Source organism: Myripristis murdjan, chromosome 13 (assembly GCF_902150065.1).
Source record: "Myripristis murdjan chromosome 13, fMyrMur1.1, whole genome shotgun sequence".
Taxonomy (NCBI): Eukaryota; Metazoa; Chordata; class Actinopteri; order Holocentriformes; family Holocentridae; genus Myripristis; species Myripristis murdjan.
In genome coordinates this window covers 21,546,564-21,569,499 of record NC_043992.1, presented here as the reverse complement: position 1 = coordinate 21,569,499, position 22,936 = coordinate 21,546,564, and the positions used below count along the sequence as shown (strand labels likewise).

General features: G+C 42.0%; 1 protein-coding gene across 1 annotated transcript; it reads left to right on the top strand.

Annotated features, from left to right (window-relative positions):
* The first annotated feature begins 7,887 nt into the window (after positions 1-7,887).
* On the top strand, positions 7,888-17,568 carry LOC115370177 (acetylcholinesterase-like). The gene is made up of 9 exons (XM_030067078.1): positions 7,888-8,198; positions 10,942-11,173; positions 11,347-11,479; positions 11,658-11,809; positions 13,583-13,769; positions 14,374-14,684; positions 15,169-15,378; positions 15,488-15,645; positions 17,199-17,568. The coding sequence occupies exons 1-9, from the start codon at positions 7,892-7,894 to the stop codon at positions 17,291-17,293; spliced, it is 1,785 nt and encodes a 594-aa protein (XP_029922938.1). The 5' UTR covers positions 7,888-7,891; the 3' UTR covers positions 17,294-17,568.
* Positions 17,569-22,936: the final 5,368 nt, after the last annotated feature.

The following is a 22,936-nucleotide window of genomic DNA, read 5'->3' as shown; positions in this document are numbered from 1 at the left end:
TTAAGGGCAGGATGCGATATCCTAAATCCTAAATCCTAAATCCTAAATCCTAAACCCGTGAAGGAGAGAGGGAGGTAGATTTTCTCAGGGGTTCTACCGAGGCTACAGCAAGGTGGCTTTATATATATACATATTATATATTATATTATAGGCAAGTTCATTTGGGAGGTGGAGCCACATGTGTCCAAGAGGACGTGTCACAAGGTTGTACTGATTGAGTAAAATCCCCGGGTCACACCACACACACACACACACACACACACACACAAGAGGCAGAGGTGGAACTATGTGTAAACTAATTTATTGACAATGTAGATTGGGCAAATAAAATATTAAAAATAAAAATATAGCACCGCTGCTGGCTTATGATAAAACAATAAAACGTGCTGGCGTAAGTGTCCAATTAAAACAGTCTTTCCTCTAAACAGTCTCTATGAGTAATATACTCAGTCCATTCCGGCAGCGTCCCGGTATCAGTCCGACCGTGTGCGTGGCAAGGCTCCATCGGGGCGCGCATTGAAGCCGCCTGGGCGCGCTCTCGTAACAGCCCAAACTTTAGGGATAGCGGATAGCGGATGGTCAGGACCACCCGCTATCCGCTTTCCCTTAAGTGTGTGCGCAAGATAGCAATTTTAGGGATAGCGCATGAAACATGCCCACGGACACACCTCCAGGCGCAAATGACGGAGTCAGCATAACGGATAGCGGGTAGCGTGGGCGCAAGATACCGTTTAGGGATAGCGGAAGTTCCTAAAGCCGCAATTTGCGGGTAGCGGGTAGTGGCAGCGGGTGGCACAAGATAGGGCCCTAAGTGTACAACAACATGAGGCTGAGACTAGAACCTGGAAGAAACCCGGAATCCCAGGTTTCTGGAACAATCTTTTTGATGTACATGGTGAAGACAAACAAACATTGGTGGCATCGCAACAAGTTTCTGTCTTGAAAACTCATGTTTTTAAGTGAAAATACATGTTCAGACATAATTTTTTCTGTGTTTCAGTCAAACTTGCATAAGTATCGCACACAACTCTGAGGAATAACGTTAGCTACCTACTGGGGGCTACTATCAGGCAAAGGACAACTAGTCAACTAAATTCCTCTGCTAAAAAAAGGGCTGACTTGGTTTATGAACAAAAAACAGCGAGTCAACAACTCTGCTGACACAGCCAAACATCGAGCAGCATGCTATACTTAGCATGGCACCGGACAAACTTCCACATTAGAGCTGATGGAAACTATTAACATTTATTCACTGTCAGCATGCAGACACATACATCATCTGCTTTGTTCCAAGGAAAGTGTGACACACTTTACTGCCCTGTATGTGCACTGTCACTGTAGCAAGCACAAGTGCCATTTTGTACTAATATTAATGTTTGCTGATATTAGCTAGGTAACCCTAGCTAATATCTCATAACATCAGCCCTTAACCCTTTCCTAACATTAACCATCACGAAAAACCTTCCGCGAACCCCCCAGAATCATGGATGGAAGCAGGGGCTGCACAGGCATCCTGGCTTTCAGTGAGACTGTCCAGGGAGTCATGGTAAACAGCATTATTGACATTTGTGTCAACCGTCAACCATCCAGCCTCTCTGTAGTCATCCTCCACACCAGTTGGCCTGGGAAGTCAGGGCCAAGCAAGACACAGATCACAGCCGGATGGAGCTCTAATGGCTGCTTGTAGCCAGTGTTGCAGGTGGGGCAGAGGTGGATATCTGACTCGCTGGACACCATCTCAGGATTTGCTCCTTTTGAGGATTAACACTTTGGGCTCTAGTTTCGCAGACCTGGCGAGGCGTGGGCGCAGCACAGCTGCGCTTCGCCAACTGGGTGTGGCCAAGTGGATTTTGAAAGTTTGGCACGCTGTGCGCATTGGCACAACTACTGCGCCATTCCTCCTACCGGCGCAAGGGAGGAGAGAAGGCGTGGTGTGGGTTTGACACAGCCGATTCACTTTAAACCAATCAAATGAGCCCCTGTCCTCGCCTTTAAAATGCGCTGCGCGAAGGCGTATTGGAAGTCTACACATTTGACATGGACGAAGAGAGCAGCCGCATCACACACTCAGGACTGTGAGGCTAGTCTTGGCTGCTGCAATGTTGCTGGAGCTACCTGCCATCCATCTAACCACCCATCCATCCATCCATGCATCTATCCTTAAATTCATCTTCCTGAGTCCCCTGTCTTTCCATTACCTACCGGCCTCGCATCTCTTTTTTTCCAGCTCTGCCACGTCTGTTAAAGTTATTTATTTTTACGAGCAAATATAAATTTTACTGTGAAGCCCCAATTTTTAATGAATGTTTTTACCTCAAAGGATAATCCTCGCCATATTCATATAAATAGCCTACATGTTTGTTTTGCAACTTTAGACTCCATCACTTACTGATGCAACAACACACTAGAGATTAAAACAAAATCCGGTTCATGAAAGCTTTTACATTTGCTGTTTTAAACGCCTAGTGTCTGGCAAGGAACCGATGCATTTTACATTTTCGATATGTGTGGAATCAGGGTTTCCGTTAGAAAAAATTGGCACCGGACAACGTGACCGGCAGGTTTTCAATTTACCGGACAAATGTTTGAAATTCCGGTCAAATATTATCTGAATTTACTGAGCTTAAAATTATATGCAGGCTATATAAGAATTATATCAAGGCATGTCAATTTATAGCGTAATCTTTTTATTGAAAAGCAGGCTGTATCAAATAAAATTAGTGCCGTCAATTGACTCACGTGCGTAACTTCTAAAATAAATAAATAAATATTGCACAAGCCTGTGCTCTTTTAACATGAACATTGCATACAATTGCAAACAATTGCAACTACAATTTGCAAACAAAAAAAACGGACTCATTTTAATAACGCAGCGTGCTGCCAACTTGAAATCAACTAGATGCAATAAAAACTTAATTCAGCAGCTGAATTAAAATCGAAAGTCTCAAGTGTCTCTCCGCAACTTGCAATGCGCATCAGTCTTGTGACCTTGTTCTCCCCTAGGCGACTTCGCTGCGCTGTTTTGATCCGGTTCTGCAGAAAAAAATCCCTCTCTCTCTCCCTCTGGTACACCGGAGACAGGGATCACGCAGTCTATTTTTTTTTTTTTTTAATTATAAATAAAATTACGTGGAAATTGACTGTTTTAATAAAATTCAAATTGTTAATATTTTTACCAGACATTGAAAAATTACCGGACTTTGGCAGATTTTACCAGTCATAGTCCGGTGATTACCGGATAACAAAAACCCAGAGTGGAATATTAAAATATATATGGAAGAAAAACTGTGTAGTTAACAGGGGCAGCACCAGACACCATGACTGGAAAAAAGACATCACCATACTGGACACATTGTTTGACTGACAGGTGATCAGGTTGGGTTTCCATTACGCTGCCAAACGGTGCCAATCTCCTTTGATCTGACATCAGTTGTGACGGGACAGTCGATATGGAGATAAATTTATGTGCTGATTGAGATAGTAGCATTGAATAGTGTTTTTTGTGGGTATTTATTGCATTGTTAATGTGTCTGACAATCTGTAAGGTTTTGGTGACGTGTGCGCACTGCCCGCCTGTCAGTCAAACTTCCTCTGCGCCGGCCCCGCTGCGCCTTGCGCCGAAAGTAGACGTGGTTTCAGGAGGCGAGCTTTTGGCGCACCTCGGCGAAGCCTTTTGGCACAAAACTGTCACTGCGCCAAGCTGAATCTGTCGGCACCTCCCCCCGCTGCGCCGCCACTCCCATCTCGGCGCACCTCGGTCTGCGAAACTTGGAAACCGTCCGCCTCTTGCGTTGCGCTGGTCGAAACTAGCTCTGCGCGGGGTGCACCTCACTGCGCCACCCTGCGCTGCACCAGGAAACTAGAGCCCTTTGTCTCTATGATCCATAAAGGTGCTGAAGAAAAAAAAGGAAGTGTAAAAATCACAAAGCATTAGTATGCATCTATAGCCTCTTTTGCTCTACAATTAGCCATTTTACAACAGTCAAATTTCTGTTGTTTTAGACAACAGAAACATAATTATTTCCTTGCATCCTTACTAATATCCAGGTAAGTGTTGCTTTTGTCATACGACTCTCTAAATGCCTCATAACAAGTTTTATGTGTTATTCAGCTCCTAACAAGGAGAGCATGCAGAGAGCAGTGATTTTATGTGGGGTGTGTAAAATTAGACTGGAAAAACAACAACAACAACAAAAAACATATATATATATCATTGAACCCATATATTGTTGTCCTTGTTTGGCTGATTGCTGATATCCTGATCTGAGCAGTCTGCGCGGGGGCGGGGGCAACCCCTGGCGCACTCACCCTAGGTCCACCTCTCTCTTTGTGGCTGTAACACTGCCTTCTCGTCTGCTCCCAGGCCCGGACTGTACATCGGGAAAACCGGGAGATTTCCCGAAGCGCCGGCCTGTCACTGGCCCGGTGGCCTGCCCGTCTTTTTTTTTTTTTTTTTTTTTTAAACAGGTCGCCGGCCAGGCCAATCAGCTGTCGGTCCGGTCCGGCTGGCCTCACCAGTCTGATCTTTTTTTTTTTTTTTTTTTAAGTCAGAGAGACAGGCCAGGCCAATCAGAGGCCAGCAACCTGTGAGGAGGTCAAGACATGATTGGTTTGTTTTGATTAACACCCGCCCCAACAGTCTGAGTCCGTTGTAAACAGGCAGCGCATGTTGAGGAGGGGGTGTCGCGACTCGTGTGTGTGTGTCTGACTGTTGAGGAGAGGAGAGGAGGCGGAAGCAGTGGCGGTTCTGCCTTTGTTGCCGCCTTAGGCAAAATTACTGGCTTGCGCCCTTCATGTTACTACTCCGCGACGCAGCATCGGCCAGCATCAGGCCGCTCACCTGTCAGATCCGGCAGATCTGACTGGGTGGACAGCAAGACACCAGCAAGACGCAGTCCTGCAGTGCCCCCCCCCCCCGCATTACCCCCCCCCCCCCCCCGCCCACGCTCTGGCCTGATACCTCACTGATTCGTGGCCTGAAAAAGTCTCCCAGTCCGGCCCTGTATATTGGTATATCAGAAGCATATTTCTCAGCACCAGTTACTCTCTCTCTCTCTCTCTCTCTCTCTCTCTCTCTCTCTCTCTCTCTCTCTCTCTCTCTCTCTCTCACTCACTCACTCACTCTAGCCTATCTATCTATCTCTTGGATGATGGAATGAGCAACAGTCAATAGGGAAAGTCAAACATGCTCAACAAAAAGTAGCCAGCACACAACCAACAATCCTTGCAGGTAAGTTTGATCACTCCCTCACTCCCAGCGGTCCGTACCGCTGCTCCGCTTCTCGGCCCAGCCAATAACGACCGGAACCCAGGAGCGGACCAAGCCAACCCGGCGACGCTTACTCATGCAGGTAACGTCCCTCATTCGTGAACTGGACGGTTTGCATGTTGTCTGCGTCTTACTATAATCCTTACTTAGGCTATTTGGAAACGCACTGTATTAAGGCCATCGGTGGCTATAAAAACATAAGTGGCTGCACATATATAACTCATTCCTGAGCACGTTTTACTTACAAAAAAAAAAAAAAAAAAAAAAAAAAGCTGAACAAATTGCATGCGTCCAGTGTAATACTCTCCTGGCGCAAAGAGCAGGATTAAAGGAGGCGCGGCTTGGAGAGAGACGCGCACACATAGAGATTGATAGAAACAACTCAAGCAGAGCCATCATCCGTGATATTGAATTTGTCAGTACCAAGGAGAGAGTCTATAAGTGACACCTTACCTTGCAGGTTTGTGTGATTCCAACTGGCTGGGCGCGGAGCAGACAGGGCCGGACTGGGAGACTTTTTCAGGCCACGAATCAGTGAGGTATCAGGCCAGAGCGTGGGCGGGGGGGGGGGGGGGGGGGTTAATGCGGTGGGGGGGGGCACTGCAGGACTGCGTCTTGCTGGTGTCTTGCTGTCCACCCAGTCAGATCTGCCGGATCTGACAGGTGAGCGGCCTGATGCTGGCCGATGCTGCGTCGCGGAGTAGTAACATGAAGGGCGCAAGCCAGTAATTTTGCCTAAGGCGGCAACAAAGGCAGAACCGCCACTGCTTCCGCCTCCTCTCCTCTCCTCAACAGTCAGACACACACACACGAGTCGCGACACCCCCTCCTCAACATGCGCTGCCTGTTTACAACGGACTCAGACTGTTGGGGCGGGTGTTAATCAAAACAAACCAATCATGTCTTGACCTCCTCACAGGTTGCTGGCCTCTGATTGGCCTGGCCTGTCTCTCTGACTTAAAAAAAAAAAAAAAAAAAGATCAGACTGGTGAGGCCAGCCGGACCGGACCGACAGCTGATTGGCCTGGCCGGCGACCTGTTTAAAAAAAAAAAAAAAAAAAAAAAGACGGGCAGGCCACCGGGCCAGTGACAGGCCGGCGCTTCGGGAAATCTCCCGGTTTTCCCGATGTACAGTCCGGGCCTGCCAATATACCATCTCCATGATTTTACACTTGGCAGTGCGTCTGCAACAACACTTACTCGAAATGGCTACTTTACTTGAAAAATAATATCTTTAGAGATTCCCTGATAATTCTCAAACCTGCCAACACAGGAGTCTCACAAGAGTCTCCTTACTTTCAATCCTTTCTCCTGCTGTGCTCTCGATTGGTAATTTCTCCCATTAATCTCCTGATTTCACAGTGATACAAATAACATGGCTTTTTTTCAACTTTGTGAATGCGGCAAAAGAATGATAGACTTTTTTTCAAGCATTGGAGAGAAAGAAGGCGACACATGAAACACAATGACACAACCTGTTGCAGGATATTAAGTGAAGCATATGGTCCAACTCCTAATCTATAACTGATATTACAACAGGTACGACAGGTCGGTACTTTATTACACTATTAATGTTTTTATTTTAATTCATAGGCCCCCTGCAATAATAATAATAATAATAATAATAATAATAATAATAATAATACATGCATTGTCACAAGTTTAGGTAAATGATGGACACTGCTTTGACCGAAATGAGGCAAAAGTCATGTAAATTCATGTAATATAAAAATTCATTTTTATATTACAGGCGACAGCAGTGTGCCCACCACCATCACCTTTGACTGTAAAAACAAATATAAAACATAAAAACGTGTGTGTTTACGTGCGTGCCTGCATGCATGTCCATAGAGCTGAGAGAGCTACAATTTAATTTCCTTATAAATCAATAATAAGATATCAAGCTACATAAGTTAATAATTACTCGCGCTTACAGGTCGAAAGGGACAAGATTAGATAAATGTGTTTGGCAAAAATGTAACCATCAGAACTAGGAGATAGGCAAGCCACCATAGCGGCATTACTGTATCATCAAAGCAATATTGGAGTCTGTTCTCATGTTGAGAATACATTGGCATGATACAACTGTATAAATAATCGGGCTGAAATCTGCGGCTTAACAATAACAATAATAAAAATACTGAATCAATTATAAATCAATAATAAATAATACATTTTGTACAGTTAGTGTAGTAAAGCCCACTTATTACACCCTAGAAGCCACCTAATGATACCCATGCAACCACCTGGAGACGTAATGGCAGCCATAAAACACACCAATCGTCTAGCGCACCTTGTCCAAGAGCTCTCAACAGGGAACATGAATCTGCGAGCAGTCATAAGGTCCACTTTAATGTTTTATGTTGATGCCACTCTATTCACTCTTGTTTGTGTGTGTGTGTGAGAGAGAGATTCTGAGTAAGTGTAAATGAGTGATATGTCACTTAATTTTTTTTCTGTCCGAGGCTTCAGATGATGCTTGAATCTCATGTGGTCTATATGTTGATGTGATTTAATTTATTGAAAAAAAATTGAAATCTGTGTGTGTGTGTGTGTGTGTGTGTGTGTGTGTGCGTGCGTGCGCGCGTACATGTATTGTGTTTCTCATCTACAGGATTTTCCATGGCGACAGCCTCTCATTTTAAACACATTACTATTCTTCTTCATTCCCTGTTGCTCCATTTCCTCACTGCGTCATTGGCCACACAAGATGATCTTGTAATCAACACCGAAAATGGGAGGGTTCGAGGGACGTTGCTCTCTGGAGTGGGCGGAGATGTCAGAGCATTCCTGGGAATTCCTTATGGACAACCACCTTTAGGGAAACTGAGATTCCGAGCCCCAGTACCGGTAGAAACATGGCATGGGGTGAAGGATGTCACTAAGCTCCCAGATGCGTGCTATCAGCTGTTGGACACAAAGTTTCCAGGTGGGAAACCCCCCCCCCCCCCCCCCCCCCCCCCCCACACACACACACACACACACACACACACACACACACACATACAAATGATTAATCCACAATATGTGTTAGATATGAATAATAAACACATGATTTTGGAGAACTTCCCACTTGGATGTTCAGCAAACACAATACTCCTACATAGACATACACACTCACTCACGAGCACACATACACACAATTTAATCTGATGCAGGTTTGTTCCTCGCCCAAGGGATGGAAAGGGGTGGGTCATGAATACAGTTATTTGGAGACAGCCACCTGTCATGGGTTATTTGAAGGCTGATCACAACCACTAGCCAGGCTCTTGTACGCACAAGGAGTGGCCCAAAACATAGTCCAAATATAGATACGAAACCACAAATAGCTAACGACAGAAGGCAGCAGGGAGATATCAGCGTACTGTTACACACTGTATTTGGAAATCTTTCAAACTAGTGCTCATTAGTGGAGGAAAACATTTGAGGATATTAAAAAACAAAGTATCCTAGAAAAAGTTTCCAGGGAAGTTTTGATGGATCCGAGATAAGGATATATTTCAGTCAAAACTGAATCTTGTTAAGTCTCTTACAGGTGAAATCTGGTAGTTTCCTGCCTTGTTTGCAGCTCTGGTAGTGGGGAGTACATGGCATTATGTTTACACTACAGAAAAGAAGGTGCAGCAGCACGTCACTACAGTTATTTTATATCCATATTCCATTGCTGATTCCTGTAATATATCTGTAATATATTACTGGAAATGAATAACGTAATTAGCTTGTTTCTTTTAGAATACTTCATTTATTTAATTTTTTTTTCATAAATATTAGGGCCAGATCAAGGAAAAACGAGCAGGCGCGAAAGTCATAGCTATTGTTTTGCTCTAGCTGTTTACTCAACTTCATCTCAGTAAGAATGATTATAACACAGTTGGAGATTATGCCCTGCAGATATTATTAGTCATACAATTCCAGTCTCGGACAGAAAGATGTTCTCCATGGCTAAAGAGTCACTTGAGGGCGGAGCGGTGTTGTATTTTAGGAAGAGAGACATGATCATGGGATAGGCCTGTAATGAATTCAGAGTCTTGTTTGGATCTTGGATGTAGTTTTGGATTTCATCCTCCACTGTTGTGCGAGTCTTCTGGGTGTTGCCAAAAACAAAGACATCATCTGTCTTTTCTGACTCTGACCATTTCCAACAGTGTTTGCTTTGTCAGAAGACATCATTGTCAGAAGTTTAGCCTCTTGAAACAACATCTGTCTCATTTCTTCCTTCTCAACTGCAGCAAGCCACCACAGCTGCAACTTCACATCATGGGAACTCAGTATCCCTCCCAATCGAGTATCAATAAATTTTATGATTGCTGTGATTATTTGTGCACAGAACTGCATCTTGCCTACCTTTCCTGTCTGCTTCGACTTTAGGCTTTGAATAGTCAGAACTGTGATGGCAAGAAAACAGCACTTTCCTCTCTGGTGTAGGTCAAATGAATATGCAAGTGCCTTTCGAACTGCAGTGTGCTCTTTAAGAAACACATTCTTATGAGGGTGTATTTTGGCAACACCCAGATATTCATACACTTCAGACAGCTTGGCGTCTGTTAGAATCACTATCTTTTCAGGGGCATGATACTTTGAACTCCTCTGGTCATAGAGGAAAGAATTACAATAAGCTTATGTTGGCAATATCTTCTATGGCTGTGTACCTTATTTCAAATGGACATTGCACTTTTGTAAAATTGGCATGACCCAGTCTGTGATGCAGCATTTCCCAAGTCAACGGTGGCGATGATGTTGAGTTTGTGTGCTGTACACCAATGATGTGGGACAGGAATAAGTGAAGCTCTTGTTCCTTATCTCCGTTAAGGATTGCAGTGACATGTGGAAGCTTAACATTACCTTCTGTGATGTGATCTTAATCCATATCATCATTATTACCAGTGAATTACAACAAAGTCACGGTTTAGTGTAAGGGGTAGGGGGCTATAAAAAGGGATGGTTGATGTGTTACTGACTATAATGACTGTAATTTTTGTAATGAAATTAGGCAATAATATTGTATGTGTTATTAGCATATCAGCAGGCCAAAATTTATTTTCAATGTAAGATTGAATTGGGTTTGCTAATATGGTAACTAACTAGTGGCATGTGCTTGCCAACATTTTCCAAAAGGTCAGAGGTTATGTTTTTTAATAGTAGGCTATGTAGGTATCTCGTACCATGGTTACACCGTTACAGCCAAATTGTTTTAAGAGAATGTGAATCTTTACATCCACCCCATAGAGAAAAGTGTTCCCTTTAGCTGCTAGCTTTATGAAGCAGGAGGTATTGTGGATGTATGCAGTCATATTCTGTTGCCACCAGCTAATTTGAATGTACTTGAGTATTTATTCATTACTTGTCAGGTAGAACAATGGGTGGAGCCCAGGTGACTTCAACACCTAGAGAACTACATTTAACAATAGACATTAATATGCATATAATCTTTTTTTTTTTTTTTTTTAACATTATTTTTTAGGCATATCAGCTTTTTTAGACAGCCATGGTGCACAGACAGGAAAGGCAGAGGGGATGACATGCAGTAAATCAGATATCAGATCTGGGCCAGATTCAGCCCTTACCTGATGCTCAACCAGAACTAGACGCTAAGGTGCTGGCATAGGTCATGACACAATCATTAATCTCTAGATTTTCAACTCAAAATCTCATTCTGACTGTGTTTTTCCCAGGATTCAGTGGGTCAGAAATGTGGAATCCAAAGACTCCTCTGAGTGAGGACTGTCTCTACCTAAATGTCTGGTCCCCACGTCTCAACCGCACCCAGCCCCAAGCCTCGGGATTGGCTGTCCTTGTCTGGATTTATGGAGGCGGGTTCAGTACAGGGACATCAACTCTGGACATATATAATGGGTTCTTTTTGAGCAGATCAGAAGGCGTTGTTGTAGTGTCCATGAATTACAGGTAAAACTGTGGAAGCAGTCATAAACTGATTTGATAGAGCCAAAGTAGAAAAATGCATATTATAGCACATAATTACATGACCTTTCTGAACTATTTTTAATATACTGATCTTTATTGAAGAACAGCCAGCACATTTAAATGAAGTTTCTCATTTTTGTTTTCATCAATGATAGACTTGGAGCTTTTGGCTTCCTGTCACTTCCTGATAGCAACAGTATCCGGGGCAATGCGGGTCTGCTGGACCAGCAATTGGCCCTCCAGTGGGTAGCCAATAATATTGCTGGTTTTGGAGGTGATCCTTCAAAGGTACAGCTTCTTTTTAACCATATCGTGTATCCTTAATTGCTGCCTTCCTGTCAAAGCAGGCATTTAGCATTTGATTTGGTTATATTTGAAAATATTTTTATAATGATTTCACAGCGTGTTTGACAAAAATCTAAGAGATTAAAAATCACACAGTAGGCTATGCATTTGTTGTTTTCAGGTGACTTTGTTTGGGGAGAGTGCTGGGGGAGCATCTGTGGGATTCCACTTGCTCTCTCCACGTAGCCATGCTCTTTTCAACAGGGCTGTGATGCAAAGTGGCTCCCCTAATGCCCCATGGGCCACAGTCAGCAAGAAAGAGGCCTGGAACAGGTACTGTGCGTCCATGTACAAGTGTGCACTCAGTCACTTACTAAATGATTGACTGATTGATTCAGTCTTTTTTATTTCATTCACTGATTAATCAATCCTTTTGTTAATCAATCAATCAATCAATCATTTATTCTCTTATTCAATCCATTATTCACTGATTCACACCTTATTTAAAGCTGCAATATAGCCCTGATATAAAAATTACACTATATGAACTGAATATGTTACACCTCATCAGTGAGTCTGATACCATATTACCATTTGCTGTGAGTGGTTTTGAGTTGGGTTGGGGACTTCAATGTGAAGTTAGCAGCCCACAGTAAGTGTGTGAATCAAGGTGCTGGTGAAGGCACTGGCACAGCTGCATAGCATTAACTCACCTGGGCATTCCCAAGAGGTTTTTGGTAATTTTGTGAGTCGAGGAGATGTTGCACTGGAGGCACATCAGAGACGCAATAATACAAAAGGCCTGATTAGGAGGAATACATTATCAATAGCTTTGGTAAAGGTTGGCATCAGCTCTGACCAATCAAGTCAGGTCTTCTCAAGCCCCTTAAAAGCATGACACTTCTTACCATTATGTACTGGCAATTTTGTAATGTGGTGAAGAGCTCAGTCCAGCTACTTCCGAGAAACCAATGCTCTTTTCTGGGAGGTGCAGTCTGAGCAGAATGTGATGCCCTAAATATAACAATCCAACACTCCCAGTAGCTACATGTTGCATGCCAAATATCCCACCAAAGGCAGATTTGGTGGGATATTTTAAGGTGAACTGATGTGATATTTTGGAAGATAATCACCAAATAAAATGCAGTTATAATAAACATTATAGTACAATAAAACTTGATTTCATTACTGCTTACAATGGAATGAAATACAAACAATATAGGAAAGCTCTAAGCAAAGAATGAACAGCAAAGGTAAAGGTTCAGCAGCCAAAGTTCAAAGTAATGGGAGGACATCGGCAATGCTTTTTCTAAAGCAGATGTTCTGCATTCAATACTTGTTCCACCAGTATTTCTTGAATGCTGGTGGGTTAGCAGACAGCTCATCAAGGTAAGTGACAACTGTTAGTGCATGAACCTACCCAACTAAGGGCAAAGAGAGCTTGACTAAGTAGAGATTTTGTTGCCTCAAGTTGAAAAGTTGTAGATTGTAGCTTCAGCAATTACAGTGAACTTACTGAATTACTGATTGCGATAATGAGCTCAGTAGCAAACAAAACCAAACAAAAGGCCCATGGCCATCAACTCAAGGGAACTCACAGGGAATAGATCTTTCACTTCCTCTCCTTTCACCCTGGTAAACTGTATTATGTCCACCATCGTGCACGCATATACACACTCTTTAGTCAGGCATCCTCAACACAATGGTACTTTCTCTGTCTTGCCACCACCTATCCCCCACTTCCCTCCTCCATCCTGCCCTCTCACCTTTGTTCCATCACTGCCTCTGTCCCTCTCTTTTGCTTCCTCCATGCCTCGCAATTCCATCATCCACCTGTCTTTCTTTCTCTATACCCCATCTGTCACCCCCTCTCCATCACTCTTCCCTCTATTATTTTAAGAATCCCTTCTTTTCTTTTCTTCTCTCCCCTGTCCTTCCTTCCCTTTTCTGCCTCTTTATCAAACTCTGTCCCCCCTGTCATCCCCTCATTTTTGTTCCCTCTCTCTCTCCTATACTATCTCCCTGTGTCCTTCCTTCCTCACTCCCTGTCCAATGTATTCTCACTCTCTGTCATCCCCTCTCTGTAAATGTCTTATTTCCCCACAGGTCTGTGGCCCTGGGGAAGAAACTGGGCTGTCCCCTGTCTCCACCAGCTGATCTGGAAGCATGTCTGCAGAAGGCTGACCCTCAGCACATCGTAATTAAGCAATATGAAGTTCTTACCCAGCCTTCACTCCTTCTTCTGCCCTTCCTCCCTCATGTCGATAATAACTTTCTACTACAGGAACCAGAGGTAGGTGTGTGTCTATGTTTCTGGGAGTGTGCTTAGGTGGATTTGTGGAAGTGTCAGTGAGTGTGTAAACACTGGTTCCTGTGAATGTGTGTGACACAACATAAAATGGTGATTTAGCTGTGTTATTAAGATAATGGACACCCTGTGTGTGTAGGATATGTCATGTATGTCAGATATTGTAAGTAACCCATATTTTGACACCAAGTACAGCTACAAATGTGTGGAAAAGGGGACAATTGAAATAAACTTATAAATATTATACTATTATGGTTAATTATAGCAAGGACCCTTTATTGGTTGCTATGGCAGTATTTGTGTAGTGTTAAACAGTGTGACTCACAATGATTTCTTGATGATTGGTCAGAGGCAGAAAGGGCTCATATTACATCTAGTACTTTTCCATACAACAAGAACACCTGTTTTTATTGAGGTTAAAAGGTTACAAGCTGAGACTAAATTGTGGCCTGGACTGGATAAATGTGACACACCTGATTCACCCCAAAAATGCATCTGCTCGATAAATAATGTCTGCTTGTAATGTAATTTATACTGTATATCTGAACACACTTAATCTAGAAGTCCCCTTGTGTCACAAAATCCACAGGTCCTCCTGCAAAATGGTGATTTCAAGAAGACTGAGGTGATGCTTGGCTTAAACAAGGATGAAGGAACATTCTTCGTAGTTTACGGAGTGCCTGGGTATGACATCACCAGTGAGAGTTTGATTACCAGGAATAACTTCCTGCAAGGAGTGGCCATGACAATGTCAGAAGCAAGTAATGTCACAAGAGAGGCATCCATTTTCCACTATACTGACTGGACAGATGTGAATAATGGAAGAAAAAACCGTGACACGCTTGGTTTTCTGGTTGGAGACCAACTCTTCAATTGTCCTGTGCTAGAGTTTGCTCAAAGGTAAAGAGCAAGTTGGCCATTGGTGTGTTTGTGTTCACTCATGGTTTTGCCAGTTAACAAGTTGCCGGCTTTGCAGCCAATAGTGAATAATTTAGTAGTAAAAAAAAAAAAAAAATGGAGTCAAAAAAAATAAGGTTTTGCTCCTCCAAATTGTATGGCAAATTAAATGAATCCTATGAAATACAAGGTGTTGCAAAGGAAACCACATGGCAATCTAAACTGCATGGTTTTGGTCATTAGTAAATATCAATCAAATATCAGCAAAATTCAGCTACTGCTTATCCTAAACAAATAGGGATAATATGGGAAACCAAGAGATAAATAGATAAATATTGCACTGTAGTTTTCTGTGTCTGATCAAACACTGACTGTGTTTGACATCTGTGAGTAATGTGTGAGTATGTGTGTTGCTGGTGTTTCTCCTTCTTTTAAACTGTCACAGTGCAGAGCCAAAACAGCTCAATACAATCAATTTCTGTTGCAGGTACTCACAGCATGGAGGAAAGACGCACTTCTATATGTTTGACCATCGCTCAACCAAGAACTCTTGGCCAGAATGGATGGGCGTCATGCATGGTGATGAGATAGAGTTTGTCTTTGGACTGCCGCTGAATGCCACTCTTGGATACTCACAGAAAGACGTGAATGTAACCAGGAAGCTGATGAGACACTGGGCTAACTTTGCCAAGACAGGGTACACACTGTACACACTCAATCGGTCAATGAGTCAATCAATCTTTTTTTTTTTTTTTTTTTTTTTTTTTTTTTTAATCAGCTTGCTGTGATTGGCTGTTTTCTGTCAGGAACCCAAGTATCGGAGGAGTTGATTGGCCGAAGTTTACACCAGAGGGTCAGGAGTATGTCACTCTGAACAGCAACCCACCAGAAACAAAGAGGATGCTAAAAGCTCAAGAGTGTCGCCTCTGGAACAGCTTAACACCAAAAATACAGCAAGTTTCAGGTTAGACACACACACACACACACACACACACAGATCATTACACATCTATCTATCTATCTATCTATCTATCTATCTATCTATCTATCTATCTATCCTATTTCTTCACACATAAAGAACTTTTCATAGTTCTCTGTAGTGGGTGGAAGTGTGTCAGGCACTCCAGGGAGGAGTTTTGCCTCGTTTAGCTTGTGGAGGAGATTTTTACCCTGGCTAGCCACGGCTCCACTGCCCCTCCTATTTTCCACAGCTCTGGAGGTCTGAGTGGGAGGAGGGTCAGTTATCACTTCACTGAACACTGATCACACACTGGGTGAATAATGCTTATACACCCCCTTCACTGAGCTCATTATTCACACGCTCACTCACACGCACGCACTCACACACACACACACACACACACACACGGACGATAGATCACAAGATATTCCGGCTGCTTGTACAGATGATTGTAGCCTTTATGTTTGTGAGACATATGTTGTGGTAATGTTCAGGTCAAGACGGTTGTTATTCAACTACTTAGCCAACTACTACTACTTAGTCACAGTATCTCAAATTCAGTAATTCAAATATGTGAAGACATACTTTAAGTCTACTTGAGTTATTTCTGGTCAGATATTTAATGTAAATGTGTTAAACTTTCCAGAATATTGTACTTTGTTGTAAGTCAGCTGTTGATTTCTTATAGTCATGAAGTGCATTTCATGGAGATACAAACAAATAAAGACATGGACATGCAAGAAACTAGACACATACAGTATATATACACGCAAATGACATGAGATGATGAGATGAAACTTTAAACATCCCCTTGGGGAAATTGGATCACAGCTGCAAACAGTAATGGGCTACAGCAAAGAAAAACAATACAATTAAGGATAGAGCAAATGTGGGGTTATCTAAAAATTATGCAATTAACAATGATTTAAACACCACCACATATTAAGGCAAAATATGTGAATAATGCACAGAAAAGTAGGGATTGCAGCCAGGCTTGTAACAGTACATCGTGTCACAATATTTTATGATGCAAAAATGTGGCGATGTGTATTGTCAGAAATCACGATGGACATTGTGGAAAGCAGCACTCAGTTTATTAAAACACTTAACAAAACTAACAATGGCAAAACAATTCAAACTGCAAGTTGTACTAACGGGTGCAAACCCTGAACAGTATTTTGGGAGGATAACATCTATTTTTCATGCCTCCTGTGAATAGTTTAACAAACAACACACACCTAACTCAACTGGAGCACCACCACAGTCCCGAGGCAGTGGGCAGGACATGATGGGAAAATGGTCTCCTCATAGTGGTACAACTTTGTACAGAAATGAATAGAATGTTTCTGTTTTCTGCGTTTCTGTTTCCAATGCAAACCCTAATTCCCCCACTCTAATATCCATTTGGGATGGGAAAAAAAAAAAAAAAAAAGGTTGCACATGTCCCCCAAACAAACACACACACACACAAATCGGATTACACTCAGTTATCCTTTGTGAATGATTATGATAAAACAAATAAAGGTGTATCTCTCTCCCTCTCTGTGTCTCCCTAGATGATCTGCTGTCATGCGTTCATGCTGATGGGACTGTACTGCACTGTAGCTACACACTGCTCCTGATTTTACTGCTCTATACTTTAACATATTGACAGGCAGAGGAGAGCTGCCTTCACTCTGATGTTATATCCACTGCTGATGATTTACTGTAAACATGTAAGACCTGAGAGAAAAAAAGCTGGTCTCTGTATCTGGTGCCATTGCTTTAATATGATTCAACACAGAGGCCAGTAATCACCTGAAATCACACGCTGGCAGTTGGTTCTTTGCTCCAGCCATTGTACTCATTTCACATTGTATATGGTTATTGCACTGTTTACTTTATTCTAGAAGCAATAGAGGATTTTAAAATGTGGCCCAATGGGTTAATTAAATCAATAAACATATTTGCATATACACTATTATGTTTACTGTGTTTACTGTGCTTCTGTTTTCCTCATATGCACATGTACTCACATGCATCCTGCAAACACATTGGTGTCAAGTGTATCATTTCTAGGCCAGACCCTTTTATGACTCACACTTTTTTTTAATGACATTTACTCTTGTCATCAACAATCTTTCACGGTTTATGTTAAAATGTTATTTTTCCTTGTTCCATCATTGAAGAGAGTAATATGATTGTAAACACCGTCACCAAACAAAGGTCATAGTGTTGATTTTAAAAGCTAATGTGATATTCAAGAGGAATTAACTGTTTTGGTTGAATGGCCTACTATGCTATTTGAAATCCTCTGATGCAGAAGTAATTTCATTGTGTTAAGCATTGGAAAGTTGTTCAACTGGTGTGTGTGTGTGCGCGTGTGCACATGTGTGCATATGTAAGTTTGTGTGTGTGGCACAATATTATATACGAAAGTTGTAGCTGTGACATTGCAGAGGATGCAAACAAAGGATTCTGATTCGCCTCTGCCTGGATTAACATTTTATTTTGCGAGTCTACAGTTGGTTGTGTATGTCTTTTTATGTGTTTTTTTTTTTTTTTTTTCTGCTGGAATCAACTTGTAGTTGTTAAATGCCATTGCCATTTATTTTAGTCACAATCAGTTTGGACGGTCACACTGCACGTCTCCCCCAAAAACACACAGACACACACAGACACACAAGCACGCCAGTGCACACAGAGCTAATAAGTTCCGATTGTTCTTTGTATTTGACCTTTTAAAAGTGACTCATTGTAGGATGACTCCTGGCCACTGCTTAAAACACTATGGATGTGTATGTGTCTGAGAGAGAGAGAGAGAGAGAGAGAAGGAGGAAAAGTGAAATACTAAGAGCATGAAAGTTGGATAGAGAGCGTATTTGGCAAAGGTGGTCCATTGAGACATGACCGCTGGCATTAGCAGTGACATCAGTGCACCCTCGTTTATATAAACGTTTGACATGTTCCAAAGAGAATAACATTGTCTTTAGTGTGCGTCATTCTTTATGGATGAGGATAAAAGCAGTGAGGTACAGCAAGAGAGAGAGAGAGAGAGAATTGGGAGAGTGAAGAAGGGAACATTCATGAGAGCCTTTGTGCGGCAGTCTTTGGAGATACACTATACTGGAATTATTTTAGCCTTGGCTTGATGTCTTTGATAATTCAGTCCAGGTGCTGCACCTCTAAACACTTTTGACAAACTCTCAAACTCAACTTTATGATGATCACAGTTTTCAGAAATACAGACGAAAGGGAAGTGGTAAGCTGAAAATGACAACTAGGTGGACTGTTAGCTAAAATGATGGTGATATGAATTTTCACTTAATTTAATTAGTTATTCTATATTCTGCTAGTTAAAGAGGGCAGCAGTATTTTGCACATAAAAGATCATCCTGTCTTAAGTCAACAGTTAGGAAGAGATGCTTTCTGAAATTTTCAGTGGACCCAAATAGGTAAAATACAGTATTACTGAAATGCAGGCCAAACAACAGTTATCATCTTAAAACTTGTAGTTGTTAACTTTGCTGACTGGGCACAATTTTGTTGAAAATTTGAACTCAAACAGCTTTCCCACCTGAGATTCAGGCTTTCTTGCACTTGTGCTGAAGCAATGGAGGAGTAGGGATTTGCAAGTCTGCTTCTTTCTCTGCGATGCAGTAGTTGTTGTAACATAAGCTCAACTGCTGTTGCTACTGTTTTGGTTGGGGGCTGCATGCACAGCAGCAGTGCAGCAGTGTAGCAGTGTATGCAGGGTGTACAAAAGCCACGATTGACACAGAGGTAGCGATGCTTCCTCAAAAATAAAATAATCTGTCTACAAGTAATCATGTGTTTTACTAATAGATCATTGTGTTTTGTTATGTAATTGCACTTCAGGACATCACAAGAATGCTTACATCTTAAGGAAGACTTCATATGGTCTTCATGAGGTCTGAAAGCAAAACGGTACATGCATGGTACAGCACAAACACAAATACATACAATGGTGCAAACATGCATAAAAGTCCATTAAAGGACCGTATTTTTTATATTTATCCTTTAAATGAACTAAACTGAATGCTAAAACTTTATACAAACCTTATACCTTTTTATTATTATTATTATTTAAGATATTTTCTATTCTGTCTTTCTTGGGCAGCCTTCAATTCAATGTCAGGTCCTTAAATTGGTCGCAGTCATCAACTGAGAGAGCTCACCTGTGGCACATGGCAGCAGCTCTGCATTAATGTGTGTTACAATGCTTTTTTCATCTTTAACCTGGTGTGTTTGTTTTGTATGTTGCTGTTGCGGTATTTTAAAATAAATTGTCATATTTAAGTGTACAGCATGAATGTATGATCCATGAAGGCATGATCAGGTGACTTTGGTGTGGAAGAACTTGACTGGCCTGCACAGAGCCCTGACCTCAACCCCATCCAACACCTTTGGGAACTAGAACGGAGATTGCGAGACAGATCCTCTCATGCCTCATCACTGTCTGAGATCACAAAAGCTCTTCTGGATGAATGGGCAAAAATTACCACAGACACACTCCAAAATCTTGTAGAAAGCCTTCCCAGAAGAAGCTGTTATAGCTGCAAAGGGGGACCAACTCCATATTAATGCCTATGGATTTATAATGGGATGTCATAAGAGCTCCTGTAGGTGGAATGTGTAGGTTGCCTAATATTTTTGCCCATATAGTGTATATACTCCAATACATATACTCTTATATACTCTTATATCTTATAGCCTACATCTTGAAAGGGAAAGGGGCAGCGACTGTGTGATACAATATGGGTTCGAGCATATTTAAAGCCCCTTGTGAATCCATGTGTTAACCTTAGTAATAAACCAATGAAATATAATGAAGTGAAACATTCTATGAGCCAAACTGGTCTGGTTTATTTTTAGTAGAGGAGCACTGGGTTTTGATTCAATATCTTCACAGATTGAGCTTCCAGTTTCTGTCCTTGGGGTTTGTGGTTCTCATATTCATAAATAATGCGGGAGCTGTCCAATATCCTAGGTATAACTTTTTTTTTTTTTTTTTTAGAACTGCTTAGGGTTGATTTTGCCTGAAATGTGCTAATTTTTCTCACCCTCTATAGCGTCTGTAGTGTAATGCTCATCTCATCAGTATATACAAATAGTGTCTTTTAAATGACTAACAGTTGCTTCACAGGAGGTTTCTTGTTTTCACTCCTGTCAATGTCACAGCTTAGTTCTCAGATGCGACACTTTAAGATGGATGTCAGGGGTGAGATGTGATTACTGTGTATGACAGTGACAGCTTAATTAATTAAGAGGACAACACCACCCACTGTGTGCCATGTCAAATTACTATTACCAACCCTAGGCATAGTCAAGATGTGACACATTGTCAAAAGAATGACAATGCTTGACATGAGAGAGTAACATCAGTGTTATTTTACATTAGAATGAAGTGGAACCCCGTTTATGTAAAACTTACTGCTGAATGCTTCCCAAGGTATTCACAATGACCCGTAGAAGAGAGTAGACCCTTTTAAACATTAAGTGTTTGTGAGCAATCAGTATATCTGAAATATTTAGCGAAATTGTATGTTTTTCTGAAACAGCTATACAGCATTCATGTTTATTGCTTTATTATCTCATTTTTCATAAGGTCGCTTATCTTTGCCATTTATATAATTTATTAAATATAGAGCAGGGACCAACACTAGGTTAAATGTTTATCTCCTAACCATCAAGCTTGATAATCATCAGCTGATTTTGCCTCTTGCATATTGAAAATAGTTCATGAATATGGAATACCATGAATAAGGAATCTATGAATATCCATGCATCCATTCTGGGTCAAGGTTGCAGTCACAACAGGGCTTGAAGAAAGGCATTGTCCTTTTCCCAAGGGGATCCCCCAGGAACTCCAAAGACAACTGAGAGACGTAGTCTCTTCAGTGGTGCACGAGGTAAATGTGCAAAAGGAGGTGCCATAACCCCATCCACTGGTTCCTCTCAGTAACGTTTCTTGACTCTGAGGCCTCCCTCATCACTGAGCCACTCACTATATAAGTGAGCAGAGTAACCCAGCAGAGAAACCTCAGTTCAGCTCTTTGGATCCACCATCTTGGAAGTTTTGTGAGTATATCGAGAGCATTCCTTTGTGATTCAGGTCACTCTTTACAACCATAATCTGATACATCACCTTCATTACTGCAGCTTCTATACTTCAGTTAGTGACTTCAGTCACTCATGACCATCTACACTTAGCTTGGAATAGAAAATTAAGACATGTGAGCTCCTTCATCAGGAACATTTGTTCAACACCTGAATGAGACCTTTTTCAGGAGAGACCCATGGCTTCAGCATATTTGCATAGGATTTCCCAGCAAGGCTATATGTGATTCCTTGATACACTGCATGCCAGCTGAAAGGCACAGTTCCTGAAATCCATTTGATACTGAGAAGACAATAATTTGACCACGTCTTGCTCCTCTGACATCTGGTCACTGCATAGCTTTCTAACATGAACCATCAGACCCAGACCCTGCAGTATCTTTGAAGCTCCATCTCATGAATAGAGAATGTGTCTGTTAGATTTAAGCCCTTCAGCACTGACTCACTCTAGGTTGCCAAATGGTTGAGAAGCTCTTTGAGGCCACCTGAAAGTCAACCTCCATAGACTCTCCAGACTCTACCCATACAAACGTCAGGCATCCCTCCTAAACTAGACAGCTTCCTTCACCTCAAATTTCTCTCAGTAATGCCTGGGCCAGACTGGTTACCTCTACCTGTGTGTGACGGCTGCCTCACTGAACTGTGACACCTGGCACGTGTGTGATGTCCACATAGACACTCATATCGCCAGAACAGAAGCTCATAGCAACACATGTTCAAGACTGGTGTGTTAAGCATTGCCAAAAATCACAAAGGTATCACCTTCACTTTCTCCATGCAGATGGTAAAAATATTGATTTTTTTCATGTTTGTGACATATTTTACAGTTATAAGTATTAGTGAAAGGTGCCAGTTATGTAATGTTGCTGGTATGCTGTCAATATAACTATCAGCAGATCATTTTCCCTGTCTATTTTTGCTGAGAATCGTGCACCTCTCACAGAGAAAACAGACTCCACGCTGAAACTCTAGCTGACACATCGCTTCAGCGAAGCTCAAGCTGTGCCTGAGGATGCGCTGCTCACGCAGGCTGCTTTAATCTGTTAACATGGGTGCTGAAATGAAAATCGAGAGGCTCTGCAGTGCACACACGCTGCTTAGGTAGACAGTGTGGCCAATGCCAGCAAGTACGGTTTTGCCGTAGCTACGAGCAGATGCTTCCATGACAGAGGTT